Source organism: Drosophila subpulchrella, unplaced genomic scaffold (assembly GCF_014743375.2).
Source record: "Drosophila subpulchrella strain 33 F10 #4 breed RU33 unplaced genomic scaffold, RU_Dsub_v1.1 Primary Assembly Seq53, whole genome shotgun sequence".
Classification (NCBI taxonomy): domain Eukaryota; kingdom Metazoa; phylum Arthropoda; class Insecta; order Diptera; family Drosophilidae; genus Drosophila; species Drosophila subpulchrella.
This window is the reverse complement of record NW_023665690.1, coordinates 363,277-385,674: the sequence shown is the minus strand read 5'-3', so window position 1 is coordinate 385,674 and position 22,398 is coordinate 363,277. Positions and strand designations below refer to the sequence as shown.

At 34.7% G+C, this 22,398-nt stretch overlaps 1 protein-coding gene across 2 annotated transcripts in view; it reads right to left on the bottom strand.

The window, feature by feature from the left end:
• Nucleotides 1-243: 243 nt before the first annotated feature.
• Nucleotides 244-22,398, bottom strand: part of LOC119562497 (RNA polymerase I-specific transcription initiation factor RRN3-like) — a 64,874-nt gene continuing 42,719 nt past the window's right edge. For both annotated transcript variants that reach the window (XM_037875705.1, XM_037875706.1), the window contains exons 5-6: nt 639-888; nt 244-577 (exon numbers count right to left, since the gene is read on the bottom strand). In XM_037875705.1, coding sequence (XP_037731633.1) covers nt 409-577; nt 639-888 — 419 coding nt within the window. In that variant the 3' untranslated portion in view covers nt 244-408. The remainder of the gene's footprint in view (nt 578-638; nt 889-22,398) is intronic.

The window sequence follows — 22,398 nt, the reverse complement described above, 5'->3', positions numbered from 1 at the left end:
TGCTCTTCCTAATAGGGTCAGCCTTTGTCCGTCGCCTCCTCGAGGAATTTCCGGCCGCTCTCCTAGTTTGTATGCTAAAAACGTAAACTAAAATCGGAGAGTTTTTAAAGCATGACTGCACTCTCTGTCCACAGAACTCTCATCCTGGGTAAGGGGAGAGGGACGACGCGTAGACCAATTAAAACGATATAGATAATGAACGAATACAAAAATCTCACAAGGCTGGTGTTCCCTTTGGTTTTCGTTTATTAATTACACGTATGTTTTTTAAAGACAAATAAATTCGTTGAAACTGTTTTTTCACTGGTAAAGGTAACTTAGAGTCCATAACTTCATCACATTTCTTAAATAAGTTAAATGGTAAGTCGCGGAAGACGGTGAAGATGAAAGGGTGCCGTTTTTGTCAAACTATTGCTTCGTAGACATTTCCAAATGCTTTAGCATGTCCGATATAATGAAATCGTCCTCCTCGTCATCTGGTGGTGTAGAAAGGGACTTATTGGTAGAGCCACACACACAATTATCCGTGCCTTTGCATTGGTGAACTATGAAGTTGGCCTCAATATACTTCTTCGATCTTAAAATGAATAAGGACTTTTGTATATTGGCATATAAGGAATTATATGATGAATACTTACAGCTTTAGCACATAGTGGTTGAAGGGGAATAACGTTTCAAGCTTTTCCTCGGTCTTACATTTTCCACGGACGGAAACAATGGGTAGTTTACGCCGAGGGCTACTATGCAAAACTGTATAACAGTAGGCCAGCTGGTAAGTTCTCGAAACATCAGCGAATGCTGTGGCCACTGAGGCTAGACAGTATCGCAGGGGATTTAAGTGACATCCCGCGATGCGGGATAACTGCAGACACTCAAGAAAATGCAAATCTAAAAAAAAATTTTAAAAAATAACAATTTAATACTGTTGTATATGTACATGCTTAGGTATTTAAGACTATGTCATTAGGGCTGCTTTTTTAGTACAACTTTTAAGGCCATACCCTCACCCCCATTTTATAAAATTGTATATGAGAGTTTGTAAAAATCGGATAATCGGATCGAATTAGGATGAACCTTTACTTTAAACAGTGGTGCCCACTGGCCTGACTTGCGAGTCTGGTAGTCCTCTGCCGGCTCTCTGCCGCGACACCGACCTGTAAACGGTCATGTGGCTTTGGCAAGCGCCTTACATTTACGCACACAAATGCAAGTCTTACGTATTATTGTTTGTGTGTGGACACCACTGCTTAAGAAACTTTATCTTATCTCCCTACCCCACCCCCTTCCTATGTGACATGATGCATTAATTGATAAGAACTAAATCTCATTTGAATTTTTACAAAATATAAAAAAATTTGGGTGTTATAGTCGTTTGTGGGCGTGGCACCCTGCTGAAATAAACTAGCGCTGCGACTCGGCTAATTATCCTTATCAAGAATATATATACTTTATGGGTTCGGAAACGCTTCCTTCTACCTGGTACATACTTTCCGACGAATCTAGTATACCCTTTTACTCTACGAGTAACTGGTATAACAAGAAAGAAGGATTTCTTCGTCAAGCCGAAGTTTATGTACCCTTGCAGGTCGTTTCTATCGGAGCAATGCATATACAGAGCATTCCGGTTTTTAGAAAATAAATAAAAAACAAGAAAGAAAGTTAACTTCGGCAAGCCGAAGTTTGTATACCCTTGCAGTTATAATTATTACATTTAAAAATACAAAAAATGATATTGCCAATAGTCCCAATAGATAATATGTCAAAAAACATCGAAGCTATAATTTGTTTCATATTATTTTCCCACCAATTTTCCGATCGTTCCAATGGCAGCTATATGATATAGTCGTCCGATTTTGATAAAATTAAATTCCAAATTCAGAACTAATTGAAAAATGTTATTTCCAAGCGTAGGAGGTTATATGTTTAAAAGCACCGAAGCTATAATTTGTTTCATATTATTTTCCTACCAATTTTCCGATCTTTCCTATGGCAGCTGTATGATATATTCGTCCAATTTTAATAAAATTAATTAATAAGTAAAAAATGGTATTTCCAAGCGTAGGAGGTTATATGTTAAAAAACACCAAGGATATAATTTAAAAAATTCCTATGGGAGCTATAAGATATATTTGTCCGATCCGGCTGGTTCCGACTTATATACTACCTGCAAAAGATATAAGACTTTTGGCAAAGTTTCAGCCCGATAGCTTTAAAACTGAGAGACTAGTTTGCGTAGAAACGGACGGACAGACGGACAGACGGACATGGCTAGATCGACTCGTCTAGTCATGCTGATCAAGAATATATATACTTTATGGGGTCGGAAACGTCTCCTTCACTGCGTTGCAAACTTCTGACTGAAATCAATATACCCTCTGCAAGGGTATAACAAGGAAGAACGCTATAGTCAAGTACCTCGACTATCAGATACCCGTTACTCAGCTTAAGGGACCAAAGGGAAATGGATATATGCAAGCAGCAAAGCGAGATTGAAATGCGCCACCTACCCGTGATCTCTATATATGGATATGTGGGTGGACGACAGATTTAAGCGTTATGGGCGTTAGAGTGGGCGTGGCAAGGTATTGACGAGACCAATACATTTCAGTTAAAATTTTGTATCTAGCATGAAAATTGTGGGCGCCATAGGCTTGGGCGGTTTGTGGGCGTGGCATATTCGCGTAACAAACATGCGCTGCGTACAAGGCTACGGAATCTAAATCTGAGATCCATATTCTATATCTTTGATAGTATCCAAAATATCCACGTTCATATTTACTATTTTTTGAAGTTTATGGGCGTTAAAGTGGGCGTGGCAAACTTTTTTTTGGGTCAATCGATAGGTATTGACGAGAACAATACATTTCAGTCAAAATATTTATTCTAGCATCAAATCTGTAGGAGCCACCGTTTTTTTGGGCGGTTTGTGTGCGTTAGAGTGGGCGTGGCACTCTGCTGAAACAAACTTGCGCTGCGCAGGAATCTCAGGAATCTGCATGCCTAATCCCAGTACTGTAGCTATTATAGTTTCCGAGATCTCAGCGTTCATACGGACAGACGGACAGACGGTGATCAAGAATATATATACTTTATGGGGTCGGAAACGCTTCCTTCTGCCTGTTACATACTTTCCGACGAATCTAGTATACCCTTTTACTATACGAGTAACGGGTATAAATAGTAGTAGTAGTAGTCGGTTCTGGCACGGTTTTTTATGTCGGTTCTGGTACGGTTTTTTTTATGTCGGTTCTGGCCCGGTTTTGTATGTAGGTTCTATTTTTATACCGGAAGTCGATTCTGGCACGCTTTTTATACCGGTTTTGGCACATTGTTATACCGGAAGTCGATTTTGAAACACTTTTTATACCGGTAGTCGATTCTGAAACACTTTTTAATTTTCTAGAATATTCTCCATCCTCCTTTACCATCCTCATTTCTCCCTTCTTAGCATTTTATAATTCCTACTTTATCGTTCCACTTCCCCTCCCACTTCCCCACCCACTTCCCCTTCCCAATGCACACGATCGTTGTGTCTAAAGTCTAAAGTCTAAATAAGTCTTTATTGATATATATATATATATAGTGACATATTCACATATTCAGTTATGTACCAAGATATAAGAATATGCAGCGTAGGCGATCCCACGCTGAATTAATGTAAACAATCCACATCCGGAGCAGGCAATGCGGTTTTTTAATAACATAAATCACTAATTGACGCACCCTGAGTAGCACTCTTACTCTCAAAAATATTGTATAAAATCAATATCCCAAGCGGGAGACTCGATCCCAAACTTATGTACAATCAATATCCCAAACTTTTGTAAACAAAGGGTAGCACAAGAACGATTTTTGTCACAAGAAATTAGTCTTAAGCTGAGATCAATCGAATAAAGACGTTAAACTAAATCTTCCTTAATTTATTCTCCATAGCGTTGTCCTTAGTCAACTGACGGGTCATTAGTTCGACTCATTCAAATAATAAACATTTTACTAGCGCAGTCGGTAGGATACAAATAGTATTCGAAAAAAAATAACGTCGAGTGGAAAATAAATAAAATTTTATAATTCAGTTCTCGATTAATAATTATGCGACCCTTCAACCCTCAACTTGGAATATAATTCCAATTCGGTTTTCCAACAAAAAGTGGAAGATTAAAAACAAAACTAAAAAACACAATAAGTCAAAAGGCAACTAGCAGTTACAAAAATAAAAATAATAACATGTACAATTAAAAAAAAACTAAGTTAAACAAACACTAAAACAAAACTTTTATTTTTACTGTAACAATGAAATCACAACTTTACAATAACAATGGAGCAACCAAATATAGCCGCTCCCCAAATCGTGGCGCTAAACGACAACAACCTTGCTGAAGGGTCGTCGGCAACTAAAAGACATCATGCCATTTAAGGGTGATAAAGAAACCCTCTACACCTTCATCAGCAGAGTGGACTATGTAATTTCACTCTACCAAACTAATGATGATGTGCGTCATTAGAGGATTTTACTTGGAGCCATTGAAAGAAACTTAGATTCACGATTATTGGGCCTTCCGAGCATCGAAGACTGGCCTACCCTTAAATCGAGACTAATTGCAGAATTAAAAGCGCAAACACCGAACTAAAAACTACTGGAGAACTTCGGGGAGACACCTTATAAGGGAAATCTGAGAGCATTCTGCGAAGAAGCGGAAACACGACGTCAACTACTGAATTTGAAATTGCATCTGGAAGGTAACCAACAAGATTTTCTTATTTATGTACAGGCGATCAAAGATTAAAATACGGATCAGAAAATTACCAATACAATTATTCACTATTTTGGCTCATAAAGATACGCACAAAATGAGGGAATATATGAAGAACATATTAATTTTGAATTAAATAAAAATCTAGAAATCCGTAATAAAAATGCAAACCTTATTATTATGAACAACAGTATTATGACCACAATCAATACTATGTTGATTAATGAAGGGCAACAACAGATACAATCCATCCAAAATGCAAAAGAAGAAAATCAAAATAGCTCAGAACCAAACGAAAATTTTCGGTTAGCAGCCCCGGACAACACCAGTACATAGAAATAGCATACAAAGGTTGCACATACAAATGCCTTATAGACACAGGATCCACAATAAATATGATCAATAAAAATATATTTCGTCTTCCCATTCAAAATAATAAATGTGAAGTTTTGACATCAAATGGTCCTATTAAATCTCATTTGAATTTTTACAAAATATAAAAAAATTTGGGTGTTATAGTCGTTTGTGGGCGTGGCACCCTGCTGAAATAAACTAGCGCTGCGACTCGGCTAATTATCCTTATCAAGAATATATATACTTTATGGGTTCGGAAACGCTTCCTTCTACCTGGTACATACTTTCCGACGAATCTAGTATACCCTTTTACTCTACGAGTAACTGGTATAACAAGAAAGAAGGATATCTTCGTCAAGCCGAAGTTTATGTACCCTTGCAGGTCGTTTCTATCGGAGCAATGCATATACAGAGCATTCCGGTTTTTAGAAAATAAATAAAAAACAAGAAAGAAAGTTAACTTCGGCAAGCCGAAGTTTGTATACCCTTGCAGTTATAATTATTACATTTAAAAATACAAAAAATGATATTGCCAATAGTCCCAATAGATAATATGTCAAAAAACATCGAAGCTATAATTTGTTTCATATTATTTTCCCACCAATTTTCCGATCGTTCCAATGGCAGCTATATGATATAGTCGTCCGATTTTGATAAAATTAAATTCCAAATTCAGAACTAATTGAAAAATGTTATTTCCAAGCGTAGGAGGTTATATGTTTAAAAGCACCGAAGCTATAATTTGTTTCATATTATTTTCCTACCAATTTTCCGATCTTTCCTATGGCAGCTGTATGATATATTCGTCCAATTTTAATAAAATTAATTAATAATTAAAAAATGGTATTTCCAAGCGTAGGAGGTTATATGTTAAAAAACACCAAGGATATAATTTAAAAAATTCCTATGGGAGCTATAAGATATATTTGTCCGATCCGGCTGGTTCCGACTTATATACTACCTGCAAAAGATATAAGACTTTTGGCAAAGTTTCAGCCCGATAGCTTTAAAACTGAGAGACTAGTTTGCGTAGAAACGGACGGACAGACGGACAGACGGACATGGCTAGATCGACTCGTCTAGTCATGCTGATCAAGAATATATATACTTTATGGGGTCGGAAACGTCTCCTTCACTGCGTTGCAAACTTCTGACTGAAATCAATATACCCTCTGCAAGGGTATAACAAGGAAGAACGCTATAGTCAAGTACCTCGACTATCAGATACCCGTTACTCAGCTTAAGGGACCAAAGGGAAATGGATATATGCAAGCAGGAAAGCGAGATTGAAATGCGCCACCTACCCGTGATCTCTATATATGGATATGTGGGTGGACGACAGATTTAAGCGTTATGGGCGTTAGAGTGGGCGTGGCAAGGTATTGACGAGACCAATACATTTCAGTTAAAATTTTGTATCTAGCATGAAAATTGTGGGCGCCATAGGCTTGGGCGGTTTGTGGGCGTGGCATATTCGCGTAACAAACATGCGCTGCGTACAAGGCTACGGAATCTAAATCTGAGATCCATATTCTATATCTTTGATAGTATCCAAAATATCCACGTTCATATTTACTATTTTTTGAAGTTTATGGGCGTTAAAGTGGGCGTGGCAAACTTTTTTTTGGGTCAATCGATAGGTATTGACGAGAACAATACATTTCAGTCAAAATATTTATTCTAGCATCAAATCTGTAGGAGCCACCGTTTTTTTGGGCGGTTTGTGTGCGTTAGAGTGGGCGTGGCACTCTGCTGAAACAAACTTGCGCTGCGCAGGAATCTCAGGAATCTGCATGCCTAATCCCAGTACTGTAGCTATTATAGTTTCCGAGATCTCAGCGTTCATACGGGCAGACGGACAGACGGTGATCAAGAATATATATACTTTATGGGGTCGGAAACGCTTCCTTCTGCCTGTTACATACTTTCCGACGAATCTAGTATACCCTTTTACTATACGAGTAACGGGTATAAATAGTAGTAGTAGTAGTCGGTTCTGGCACGGTTTTTTATGTCGGTTCTGGTACGGTTTTTTTTATGTCGGTTCTGGCCCGGTTTTGTATGTAGGTTCTATTTTTATACCGGAAGTCGATTCTGGCACGCTTTTTATACCGGTTTTGGCACATTGTTATACCGGAAGTCGATTTTGAAACACTTTTTATACCGGTAGTCGATTCTGAAACACTTTTTAATTTTCTAGAATATTCTCCATCCTCCTTTACCATCCTCATTTCTCCCTTCTTAGCATTTTATAATTCCTACTTTATCGTTCCACTTCCCCTCCCACTTCCCCACCCACTTCCCCTTCCCAATGCACACGATCGTTGTGTCTAAAGTCTAAAGTCTAAATAAGTCTTTATTGATATATATATATATATAGTGACATATTCACATATTCAGTTATGTACCAAGATATAAGAATATGCAGCGTAGGCGATCCCACGCTGAATTAATGTAAACAATCCACATCCGGAGCAGGCAATGCGGTTTTTTAATAACATAAATCACTAATTGACGCACCCTGAGTAGCACTCTTACTCTCAAAAATATTGTATAAAATCAATATCCCAAGCGGGAGACTCGATCCCAAACTTATGTACAATCAATATCCCAAACTTTTGTAAACAAAGGGTAGCACAAGAACGATTTTTGTCACAAGAAATTAGTCTTAAGCTGAGATCAATCGAATAAAGACGTTAAACTAAATCTTCCTTAATTTATTCTCCATAGCGTTGTCCTTAGTCAACTGACGGGTCATTAGTTCGACTCATTCAAATAATAAACATTTTACTAGCGCAGTCGGTAGGATACAAATAGTATTCGAAAAAAAATAACGTCGAGTGGAAAATAAATAAAATTTTATAATTCAGTTCTCGATTAATAATTATGCGACCCTTCAACCCTCAACTTGGAATATAATTCCAATTCGGTTTTCCAACAAAAAGTGGAAGATTAAAAACAAAACTAAAAAACACAATAAGTCAAAAGGCAACTAGCAGTTACAAAAATAAAAATAATAACATGTACAATTAAAAAAAAACTAAGTTAAACAAACACTAAAACAAAACTTTTATTTTTACTGTAACAATGAAATCACAACTTTACAATAACAATGGAGCAACCAAATATAGCCGCTCCCCAAATCGTGGCGCTAAACGACAACAACCTTGCTGAAGGGTCGTCGGCAACTAAAAGACATCATGCCATTTAAGGGTGATAAAGAAACCCTCTACACCTTCATCAGCAGAGTGGACTATGTAATTTCACTCTACCAAACTAATGATGATGTGCGTCATTAGAGGATTTTACTTGGAGCCATTGAAAGAAACTTAGATTCACGATTATTGGGCCTTCCGAACATCGAAGACTGGCCTACCCTTAAATCGAGACTAATTGCAGAATTAAAAGCGCAAACACCGAACTAAAAACTACTGGAGAACTTCGGGGAGACACCTTATAAGGGAAATCTGAGAGCATTCTGCGAAGAAGCGGAAACACGACGTCAACTACTGAATTTGAAATTGCATCTGGAAGGTAACCAACAAGATTTTCTTATTTATGTACAGGCGATCAAAGATTAAAATACGGATCAGAAAATTACCAATACAATTATTCACTATTTTGGCTCATAAAGATACGCACAAAATGAGGGAATATATGAAGAACATATTAATTTTGAATTAAATAAAAATCTAGAAATCCGTAATAAAAATGCAAACCTTATTATTATGAACAACAGTATTATGACCACAATCAATACTATGTTGATTAATGAAGGGCAACAACAGATACAATCCATCCAAAATACAAAAGAACAAAATCAAAATAGCTCAGAACCAAACGAAAATTTTCGGTTAGCAGCCCCGGACAACACCAGTACATAGAAATAGCATACAAAGGTTGCACATACAAATGCCTTATAGACACAGGATCCACAATAAATATGATCAATAAAAATATATTTCGTCTTCCCATTCAAAATAATAAATGTGAAGTTTTGACATCAAATGGTCCTATTACATTGAACAACTTGATTATGTTACCCAGCAATAGTATTTTTAAAACAAATGAACCATTTTATGTACACAGTTTTTCTAATAATTACTATATACTGATTGGCCGAAAATTGTTGAAAAATGCACAATCAATTATAAATTACAAAAACAGCACTGTATCCCTTTTTGATAAAATATACAAGTTAATTACTTTAATATCAGAAAAAAACCAAAATTTGTATATTCAAAAGGCACCAGAACCAATTAAAAAATCAGCTCAGGAATCAATAAAAAAAATGTATTTTGAATTATTTCGATTAGATCACCTGAATCAGTAGGACGTTACAAGGTTGAAAGGTTTATTAAGTAAATTCCAAAATCTTCAATATGAAGAAGGAGACAATCTATCATTTACAAATGCTACAAAACACGTACTAAATAAAACACATAGTTACCCAATTTATTCAAAACAGTACCCACTTGCTCAAGCGCACGAAATTGAAGTCGAAAACCAAGTGCAAGAAATGCTTAGTCAGGGAATAATTAGAGAAAGTAATTCACCATACAATAGTCCTACCTGGGTGGTACCCAAAAAAAACTGATGCTTCTGGTAAAATGAAGTATAGAGTAGTAATTGATTATAGGAAATTCCAATATTTTACTACTATCGATTTGGCAAAGGGATTTCATCAAATAGAAATGGACCCAGAAAACTGCATTTTCCACCAACAGCGGTCATAACGAATATCTCCGAATGCCATTTGGCCTTAAAAATGCACCCGCTTCTTTTCAATGGTGCATGAATAATATCCTTCGACCGTTGCTCAACAAACACTGTTTAGTGTATTTAGATGATACTATAATTTTTTCCACATCCCTTACCGAACACTTAAATGCATTACAACTAGTTTTTTCAAACTTGCAGAAGCCAATTTAAAATTGCAGTTAGACAAATGTGAATTCTTAAAAAAAGAAGCTAGCTTTCTTGGTCACATCGTAACCCCTAATGGCATAAATCCAAACCCCCTTAAAGTTAAAGCCATAGTTTCATATCCAATCCCAACAAAAGTAAAAGAGATCAGATCATTCCTTGGATTAACAGGCTATTATCGTAAATTTATCCCAAACTACGCAGACAAAGCAAAACCAATGACCAAATGTTTAAAAAAAGGAGGAAACACAGATACACAAAATCTCGACTCCATAGAAGCATTCAAAAAACTTAAAGCTTTAATAATTAGAGAACCAATTCTCCAATTACCCGATTTCGAAAAACAAAATTCACTTTAACCACAGGTGCCAGTAATTTAGCCCCTGGAGCCGTGCTTTCTCAAAATGGCCATCCTATATCCTTTAAATCACAGTGCTATCGAAAAGGAATTACTCGCCATAGTTTGGAACACTAAAACTTTTCGACATTATTTACTAGGACGACATTTTCTCATTGCTAATGACCATCAACGTCTTAGATGGTTGCATACCTTAAAATAACCGAATGCCAAGTGTTTAAGTCAAAACACCAAGTTACAAGGGTGGAGAGCTAAATTAAACGAATACCAATTTAAAATCGACCGTATTAAAGGGAAGGAAAATTCAGTTGCTGATGCATTACCAAAAATTCAAATTGAAGAAAATCATCATAGTGAAGTTACTCAACATAGTGCAGAAGAAGACAATAGTAACCTTATTCATTTAACAGAAATACCAATAAACCATTTCAAGAAACAAATAATTATACCCGTTACTCGTAGAGTAAAAGGGTATACTAGATTCGTCGGAAAGTATGTAACAGGCAGAAGGAAGCGTTTCCGACCCCATAAAGTATATATATTCTTGATCAGGATCACTAGCCGAGTCGATCTAGCCATGTCCGTCTGTCCGGATGAACGCTGAGATCTCGGAAACTATGAGAGCTAGGCTATTGAGATTTGGCGTGCAGATTCCTGAGCTTCTTACGCAGCGCAAGTTTGTTTCAGTAGAGTGCCACGCCCACTCTAACGCCCACAAACCGCCCAAAACTGTGGCTCCTACAGTTTTGATGCTAGAATAAAAATTTTAACTGAAATGCATTGTTCTCATCAATACCTATCGATTGATAAAAAAAAATTTGCCACGCCCACTTTTACGCCCAAAAACTTCAAAAAATCGTAAATATGAACGTGGATATCTCGGAAACTATCTAAGATAGAGAATTGGGATCTCAGATTTAGCCTTGTGCGCAGCGCAAGTTTGTTACGCGAATATGCCACGCCCACTCTAACGCCCACAAACCGCACAAACCTGTGGCGCCCACAATTTTCATGCTAGATAGAACATTTTAACTGAACTGTATTAGTCTCGTCTATACCTATCGATTGACCCAAAAAAATATTTGCCACGCCCACCCTAACGCCCATAACGCTTAAATCTGTCTACCGCCGGTAGGTGGCGCATTTCAATCTTGCCTTGCTGCTTGCTTATCTCCATTTCCCTTTGGTTCCTTTAGCTGAGTAACGGGTATCTGATAGTCGAGGCACTCGACTATAGCGTTCTTCCTTGTTTTCATTAAATCCGATAAAAATAAAGTAGAGAATTCAACAATATTCGGTAACTCCATTACCACAATTCAATGTAATGTAATGACATTCGAAAAGGCCAAACAGGTTTTACTTATTCATTTTATTCATAGAAACATTACCATTTATAATGAGAGCGATGTAGATTTTGAAATTATTCAAATACATACAATACATACAGAGAAATTATTAATACCACCTACACTAGAGTAATTTGCAGCCTCTACCTATTTTAGAGTGTTTGTTCATACACCGAAAGGAAAATAGATAAATTAAATGAAGATCGACAGGAATTTAACATTGACAATGGATACAGAAAAGGACAAATTCAAAAAGGAAAATTAGAAAATCCATTACAGCAAATAAAAATGTAGAAAAAATAGACGAAGACCATTACAAATTTACTAATCGATGCAGGGAAACCAAATACTGCAAAACACAATTTAAGAAACATAAGATAACTAATGTCGTTGAACTCCGACAGGAACCTTCTGTACAATGATGTTGTTTCTATTATTGAAAACGGGTCACGCTCAAAAAATTCAAATAACCAACTCAGATTCCGACCTTGGCTATTTACTCTTCTCAAGCATTCCAGTTCAAGTACCGGTAGTGTATGAACATTACTGTCTAAGAATTAATTTAACGGAAATCAATATCATCACTAAATCTTTTGGTAACAAAATCACAGATTCGCCCAGAATGAAATATTTGTACAATAAACTACTGAAAGAATTAAATGGTATAACCAAAGATAATATAAACTACAAGATGAGTAACGGCCATACAACGGAATGTACGGCAAAATTTTTGGTGTGGATTTTCGATCTTGCTAGTGTGCGTCATCCGTGTAAAGCTCTTTGGTTGTATGGGTGTATCATTTCGTGTGGTCTGCTGCAATAAGGGCTCAATGTCGCATTTGTCAAACGCGAGGTGCTAATGGGCTGTAGGTCAGGGGTGTAGTCGCTCAACCGCGGGAATGGAAGGTCGGAGTTCAACTCCGACTGGGAAAAACTTTTTTTTTTTATGCAGTTGGTCTTTTTTAATTAATGGTGTTTTAAACAATGTCCATGGTTTCAGCCCATGTTTCAATATATTTTTTTAAAAATAGACGATTGAAAACATCATCGATGTTTTCCACTGCGCCAAAAAACTAAAAAGTTTATTTTTGGCTTATCAAAATGTTAGGGGACTAAATATGAAGCTACCCAAGCTTTATGCTGACTCCTCTGCATTTACTGCAGATATTTTGGCTTTTACGGAAACTTGGCTGAAACCAGAGATATCTGACTCTGAAGTTCTGTCAAATAACTTTAATGCCTATAGGACCGATCGCTCCTCACGTATTGGAGGCGGTGTGCTGATTGCCGTTACCACTAGCCTAACATCTGAAAAAATGTACTATGGTACCCATAACGAAATTTAATTTGTTAGTGTGAAAGTTTCCTTGCAATCCTTATATATTTTTGTTACATGTTCCTATATTCCACCTGGCTCTGATTTAATAATTTATGAGCACCATCTGTCTGCGATAAAATCTGTTCTATCCCTTCTTTCTAACAGAGACCTTTTAATTGTTTTGGGTGACTTTAATCTCCCTGATATTTCTTGGTCTCCTCCTACTGACTCACTTGTCGCTATACCCTTTTCCGTCCATGATTTTGTAGATGGCATTTTAGAATTATCGTTACAGCAAATAAGCTTTATACGGAATTCATTAAATAGACAATTAGATCTTGTGTTTGTTTCAGACCCGTCTGAAGTCACAATATCAAGAATTGACGCTCTTGTTGTACCTGAAGACCGATATCATCCAACAATGGAATTGACAACCTGCCTCCCATGCGTTGATACCCTCTCTCCTTTAGTTTCTCCAACTAAAATGAGATGTTTTCGAAAACATGACTATAATAAACTTAACGATATGATTTCTCAATATAATTGGACAGACTTGTACAATTTACTACTACTACTAATACTTTTTTAATGAATGCGTTCCTGATAGGCTTCCTTCAAAGCTAATCAGGTCTCCTTGGTTTTCCAATTCGCTTCAAAGACTTAAAAACCTTAAAACAAACACTTACAAAAAGTATAAAAAATCGGGTAAGCCATCTGATTTTTCAAAATATGTGGTGGCTCGATCGGATTTTAATGTTCTCAGTAGTCATTGCTATTCTATGTATTTAAGTCTATGTAAATTTTAATTTTCAAATGATCCGAAGCAGTTTTATAACTTTGTTAATGCCAAGCGTATGTCGTCGGCATTGCCTTCATCGGTACGTTTTAACTCAATGGAGGCATCGATGGATTCTGAAATTGCTGATTTATTTGCCGAGTTATTCCAAACTACTTATAGTTCGGCTGCTTGGTCAAATTCTAACTACCATAATCCCTTAAATAGGGCAAATTGTATTTTTACCCCTGCAATTACGGAAAGTTCTCTCTTAAGAGACTTAGCAACAACAACGCCAACTTATTCTCCCGGTCCAGATGGACTCCCCGGGTGTGTGTTTAAGTTTTGTGCGTCAACCATATGTAAACCGATTTTTAAACTTTTTAATTTGTCTATTTCATCATCAGTTTTTCCTACTATCTGAAAGGACTCTTTTATGCCCAGAATTATAGAATTATAGAGGTATTTCTAAGTTACTAAATTACTTCTCATTTGCAACATTTATGTTCCTCGCTAATATCACCGTGTCAGCATGGTTTTGTTAAGCGAAGATCGACCACCACCAACCTTCTTGAATTGTCATCTATTCTAATAAATGGATTTAAGAAAAAATACAGACTGACCTTATATACACAGATTTAAAAAATTGCAGACTGACGTTATATATACAGATTTTAGTAAGGCTTTGACTCTGTCAACCACTCTCTTCTCTTATTCTATTAACTTTAATTTCAATTTATTTGAATGGTAGGACTCAGAGGGTTATATTCAAGATCACTGCTTCAAAATTGATCTACGTGACATCTGGTGTGCCTCAGGGTAGTCATTTACCTCCCTTGTCCGTCCTATTTTGTTTTGGAGTCCTCAATATTAAGTGCATATTGACCGTATTGAGTCGGTACAAAACAAAATTTCTTCTTTTTGCCCTTCGTAGTTTGAACTGGGATCAAAACGTAAGGCTACCTTTCTATCAGAGTAGATTACTATTGTTTAATTTACCTACACTTGTAAATCGTAGAACAATGCTTGGTACTATTTTTATGCAAAATCTTATTAGAGGTGATATTGATTCTGTTGAACTTGTAAACCGCCTAACTTTCAATGTTCCTGTTAGACTAACACGAAATTATTATCCCCTAAATTTGCCACGATGTTCATCAAATTTTTGTCTGCACGAGCCCTTTCGCGTTTTTTTTAATAATTATAACAACCTTTATCGTTTAACTTGCACTTCAACTTCTATCCCGTTATTAAAGACTAATATTTTAACTCATTTGCTTCATTCTTAGTTGCTTCTTTTATTTTCATTTGTGTCCCGTTTCTATTGGTTTTTTGTATCTTCCTCGCGAACTCGCATTTTTTGCCCAAATTGATAAAAGGGCCCCGCGCGTAACAAGCACGTGCTTGGTGTCGTTGGGCCATTTGGTTGTACTGCTCGTAGTGCATCAACGTCCATCATATATTTATTTAATACTCAATCGATGTTTTGGTCGATTGTTTGTGTCGAATGTCGATAATAACGATTTTTCATCGTGGTTTGATGAAAATGATGAGTGCTATGCACATAAAATGCTAATGTTAGATAAATTGATTAGAGTTTTGGTGTACAAATATTGTAAGTGGCTAGACTCCCCAGACAAATGTAAGAGTAGCAATAAGCTTGATATACTTCGTCATAAATAAATAAATATCTGGGGATCTTGGAACAGTAAAGCTTTAATCTATTTATCGAAAATTTGCATTTAATATGCAAAGCACTCACCATATTCATCAAAACATAATAAATAATCGTTTTCTCGAGTACACATTACGCTTTGAGTCAAAGTGAATTGCTTATTGTGTCATATTTTTATAGTTATTAGATATTTTTTTAAAACCTTTGATATGTAATATACACAAAAAAAATATATCTATAGAAGCGATTAATTCCTAAAATTCCAATTGGAACATATAAAAGACATTTTCGGCTATAAAAACATAATTTAGAATAATAAAATAAATAAAAAAAGTCTATCAAAAATATTATTTAAAAAAAATAATCAAAAAAGTACAACTAAAAAATATTAAAATAAAAAAAAACTATGAAAAATAATTAAGTTGTATCCAGCCTCAGAGTAGAATGAGTGGAACAGAGTGGAACAGAGTGGAACTCAAATCCATTATCCACGGGTCACCAACATACGCAGAGCGCCACAGCCCGCTTATACACAACATGAGCAATGCGTCTTTTACATCGATTCCTTTTCGTCATCATAATTCAAGAATCGACAATTGAGACAAAAATTGAATTTCGACTTTTTCACAGCGCGTGAACGAGATAGCAAGAGAGGGGGAGAGAGAAGGAAGCAAAGCAACGGCATTCTAAAAATAGATTCCCATACGTGCGAGTCTTGCTTTGCAAAAATTACGCCGCCTGTGTACATTTTCTTACTCCTCGTTACGCATCTTGGTATTTTATAGTCTTTGGTATAACTATTCATCAGCAAAATAGGCAGAAACGTGGACTATTTGACATAATAAGTTAATCCCTTAAATTTCTTTTTGGCACACTTGATGAAAATTATAGAGTCAAAAAAACCTAAAAATGTAAAGACTTCGTCGTCTTTCTGTCAGAGCGTTTAAGCTCGTTGTCTAAGCTAGCCGTGGAGCACATTTCGAAGGGGAACTTTAAGTTCGTCAAACAAAGAACTGATGGAGACAACTATACTCTCAACTTTTATCAAGAAGAGGAATAAAAACGAAATATAATAAAATTTATATCAATATTGACAAGCAAAAAAAAAACAAAAATGGTTGTTGTTAATTGCGAATTTTGTGGAAGAATTTTTTAGTATAGCGCCTATTAAGGCGGCACATAAATACAAGCATAACAATAACAATCATGTGTCTAGTAACAATCCTACGACTGGTAACAATCCTACGTCTAGTAACAATGGTTCGGCTAGTGAAATACGTTATTGTGATGTCTGTAATCTAAATGTTGCAAAAATTAGTTGGTCGCACCACTTACGCACCAACTCGCATAAACAGTTATCTAGTGCACAAATAAGTGATAACTTAAGGTTTATAAGAAGTGCATTTCGCAATCGCATTGAAACGTATATAATCACAAATTCCAATAAAGAATGCTTGGATATCGCATTATTTCAGCAATAAATTAAAGAACAAGTGATCAATTTATTCCGAAACGTTAAAAAACAACACATTAATATAAAACTTAATTTTGAACAATTTTGCAATTATGTTTTAATAAAGAGGGTGAAGATCATTACCATATCAATCTTGAGTCATTTCAAACGAAAATGCAAACTTGAAATCAAACAATGTGTGAGAATGGAAATCTAAATGAAACAATCGATGATTTATATAACCATATAAAAAATGAAATGATTGAATTTCAAGAACGAGACAGTTGTTGGTCATTAATTAAAATAGAGCATTTGGACGTGAATATAAATAAATATCAGCCCATAAGGGGTTCAAATTACATTTGTTTACCGAGCAAAATATTAAACAAAAAAGCCTGCATCAATGTGTAAAATAAAGATGTTTATTGCTTTAAATGGGCATTAATATCGGCTCTCGTTAAAGTTGATTATAATAACTATATAAACGTAGAGGCACTCACAACATTAAATCGAATATAATAACTATAAATAATAATGCATCGTTAAATTTTAGTGGGTTAAAGTTCCCCACACCGGTTGATAGCTAAATACCTTCAAAGAAAATAATCCTGAAATTAGTATAACTGTGTTGGGAGTAGACATCGATGGAAGCACAATAATCGGGCCATATTATTTTACCAATAATAAAACTAGCAATGAATTACTCTCTATATATCTACTACTTCTCGAGAAGGATGATAAATATCAATATTTTTTTGGATAAAAATATTTCAAAGTAACTTTTAAATTAAAAAATTTAAAAAAAAAATATATATATATTTCCCTCTCCTCCATTAGATTACTTAGAAAACAAATGACGAAAAGAGAGGAAAAATGCTTCTATTACTATGTTTATGCTATGAATTTCATGCATTATCCAATGCATGAAATTATAAAAGCCACTGTTTATACAACACAGACAATTTCATGAAATGATGTTAGTAAAGCTGTCAAATTTTTCGAATTTGATATAGAGCTCTATAGAGTAGTAGGCTGTGAAGTAGGCTGCGCTTCAGCATTTCGTAAATTGGGACTGAATTCATAGTCAACTTTCGTGTGTTATCGAATTCATGAAACGGTGTTTATGCACACACGAATTTGCTCATTTCATGAATTGATTTCATGAAATAGGCATAGCATAAACAGAGTATATGTAATGACTGTTTTCAGAATTTCGATGATAGCAGCAAACTGGATAAACATAGTCTGGAGTGTAATAAAATTGTAACTAAGATGCAGTCAAATAACAATTCTATATTAAGATTTAAAAATTTTAAAAATCAATTAGATGTTCTTTTTGTCGTATGTGCTGATTTTGAATGTATTTTGGAAGGGATAGATATTTAAAGTTCGGATAACGTAAATCTAATTCAAAAGCATATACCGTATGCAAATAGTTATTATATAAAATGTTCATTTAATAAAAATGTGTATATATATCGAATATATATATGAAGATTGTGCATCGCATTTTATAGGCAGCATATAGAGATTGTTTAATGTTGTATGAAAATCACTTAAAGATAAAGATGCCGTTAAATCCGCTATCAATCGAACAATTAAATTAATTTCACTCAGAACTAAATTGTAGTATATGTGGAAATTTATTCACTGATAAATGTAAAAAAGTTTTAGATCATTGCCACTTAGCAGATGAATATAGAGGTGTGGCTCATAACAACTGTAATATAAACTATCAATTGCCAAAATTTTTCCATAATCTCTCAGCATACGATTGTCATTTATTTGTGAAAGAATTATCAAAAATTAATGGTGAAATTTCTATAATACCACACAGAGAAAATAAAATACCAAAACTGGTCATCAATCGGGTATGTTTCCCTATCAATTTTGATCCCTTATGTTGCCATATCATATTCATATATTCGAACATATAAAATTGATATTTTCGAACATGTCAATTTGGTATATTTCATACCAGATTGATATGCGCACATATTAAGGTTGTGACCAAATTGCGGTATTTTTGATATGATGATATGCTTTAATTTCAAACTGATATGCTTTCATATCAAACTGATATACTTTCATATCAGATTGATATGTTTGTAATATCAATATTAATCAGTTTTGTTTTTACTTTTTTGCATCTTATAAACAAATATTTATTGATAACGCATAAAGATCGCTGTAAATATTTATTTTTAATATATTTCGGACCAATTATAAAAATAATTTCAGGACTTAGCAATAAATGACCGATCACGCTGTACTCGGATGCCTCCTGTAGCTTTGCCTCAGCGCTAGGAAGTCCTTCTTCTGTCCTCGATAGAAGTTTCCCAGCGAAGTGGTGGACGCCAATTTGCCCAGTTTGGCATCTTGGCCAGCCATTTGACTTTGTGTAGCGCAGTGTGTGTAGTCAGCCACCGAAAAGCACGTTACAGTGTCCAAGAAATAAATATATTAGAATTAGACAAACATCAAGTACAATTGAAAATGAGATACTTACCATTTGTAAAAAAAAAAAACAACATATGTAAATGTTTCACTTTTGTACACTTACACTTGTCGTCGAATGTTAGAGTGACCGCGGCAATTCAGTCATAAAATATCTTTAGTACCATACTAAATACCATAAATACACAAAAAATACGAAGGCATACTTTTTTATCGAAGACTTTTCGATGTTACGTTTGATATGAAAAACATATCAAATTAATACGAATTTATATTAATATGATGCAAAATCATATCAATTAGAAATGTTGATATGAATCCGTATCATATCGATATGAATTCGTATCAATTTGTTATGTAAAAGATGATATGTGAAAATTGAGGAGACAATATCAAACGGGTATTGTTCTGTGCACTTAAAGAGTTTTGTATATTCATATCAAAGACAATTCTGATAAGAAAAATGAAATTTTGGAACTTAGAATTTTAGATTCATTTAGATTTATGTCTTCCAGTTTAGACAGCTTAGCAAGTTATTTAAAAGAAGAAAATTTATGCACGATAAAATCATTTTTCGGAGAACCGGACAAATTTCAAATGGTTAAACGTAAGGGCATATTTCCCTATAGCAATTTAAATTCAGTTGAACGATTGCAAGATACACAATTACCGCCACGTGAAAATTTTTATAATCATTTAACTGTTCTGAAGAGAGTTATGAGCACGCGCAAAACGTTTGAAATGTCTTCAATTGTGAAAATTGTTTGGATTATTTATTGCTATATTTAAAGATAGACGTGCTTTTGCTTTGCAACATCTATGAGAATATTAGAAGTGTGTAAAAAATGTATAGTTTAGATTCATGTCAATATTAAACAACTAAAATCGAATTAAACCTACTCATCGATATTGATATGTAAAATTTTATAATGAAAGGCATTAGATGTGGTCTTGTTCAATGCAGTAAACGTCATTCAATTGCAAATAATAAATACCTAAAGAAGGATTACGATTGTGAAAAAGAATCAAATTATATTGTATACTTAGATGTTAATAATTTATATGGGTCCGCCATGTCACAGGCTATTCCATATAAAAATTTTAAATGGGTTGAAAAAACAAAAGAGAGAAAATCTAAACAAATTTGATTTAAACACGTGCGTAGATGATCAATCATTGGTTATATTTTAGAGGTAGACTTGGAATACACTGAAAACTTACACAGCCAGCACAATGATTTACCATTTTGTCCGCAAAACAAAAAAAATTTAAATATGCAACAACCAAAATTGATTGCAGACTTGATGAACAAATATAATTACATAATTCACTATAGAAATTTGCAACAATATCTTAAACATGGAATGATTTTAAAGAAAATTCATCGAATATTACAATTTGATCAAACTGGATGGCTTAAAAAATATATTGATTGTTAATGTGTTTGAAAAGAATTTTTTCAAACTCCTAAACAATGCAGTCTATGGCAAGACCATGGAGAGTGTTGACAAGAGAAAAGCAATTAAATTAGTGACCAGTTGGGAGAGTAAAAGTAGAAAATAAGGACCTAGGGCACTTATCGCAAAATTTAATTTTAGGTATGTATTACAATTTACCGATGATATGTTCGCAATACAAATGAAAAATGTGCATGTTCTTTATGATAAACCTGTCAGTATTGGTTTCACCGTTCTAGAATTATCAAAATACAGTACAGTTTTCACTATGACTATATGAAGCAGAAATATCAAGAAAATATCAATTTAATGTATGTATCTATGAGACTATAGTTTTATATGATGACAATCGTTTTGAAATTGATCAGCATTTCGATACATCATAATATGTTGAAGATAAGGTTTTTAGTTTACCATTAATAAACAACAAAAAATTAGGTATGATGAAAGATGAATGCAAGGGGAATATAAAAAAAGAATTTATTGGACTGAGAGCTAAAATGTATTCGATACAAATCTCTAATGTTAATAATGCTGAAACAACACCAGCAACAACAACAACAAAATTAAAGGCGTTAAGGCGAGTGTGACTTCCAAATTAACTATTGCCGATTTTCGAAAATGCTTGTATAATAAAATAAAACAAGTTGGAACAAATTTATACGCATACAAAAGTCACCCTAAACTATATAGATGATAAGCGCTATGTAAAAGAGAATAATATAGACACTCTTGCTTGGGGTCATAAAGACATACCCTAAGTTAAGCTAAAATAAAACGCATACACACAAATATGTAAACAAAAAAATTTTATATTTTTTTAAATATCTTACATTTTATTTTTTCGAAATAAAAATTTGAAACATAAATGACCACATTTATATGGATTGAATTTTTGCCCATTTCTATAGTTATATTCAATGGGTGGTTTTTAAAAATTCACAATTTCAATAGGCGGATCCAAATCTCCAAAACTATCTTAGTATTCTTTATTATTTCTATTTTTGAAATACAAGTATGCTACCCAATGCGTGCCACTACCGCTTTCGTTATATAAATTTATTATCCCACATTCGTTGACCCATGGTTTCTTGGGGAGACGATTACGCATAAAAGCACCACGAAAGTTTCTAAAATGCTGTTTACCAAAATCAATTAAATCAGTATCGGTAAGTTCTCGTTTGGGTAGCATATCTATTAGTTTTTTGCTGAATACGTCCATATAAAATAGTCCATAGCCTTTCTTATATGGCTTCAGGAAAAGTCTCTTTCCCATCGCAATTGATTTCATGTATCGGTTATGTCGTGTCGCTTCAGATAATTGCTCTTTACCATTTTTGACATCGTTTATGGCTTTAGCAATATCTGATCCACCACTAGCAAGACCGCCAAGTGCACCAAGTGCAGTCAAAATTGGTATCAACGGTAGGAATCCACCAATTTTTGGTAATGGTATCACTCTCGGAATATTTGGGGTATTGCTCGCTAAGCCTAGCCGTCTTCGTCGTTGGCCCCGATGAAAACTTGG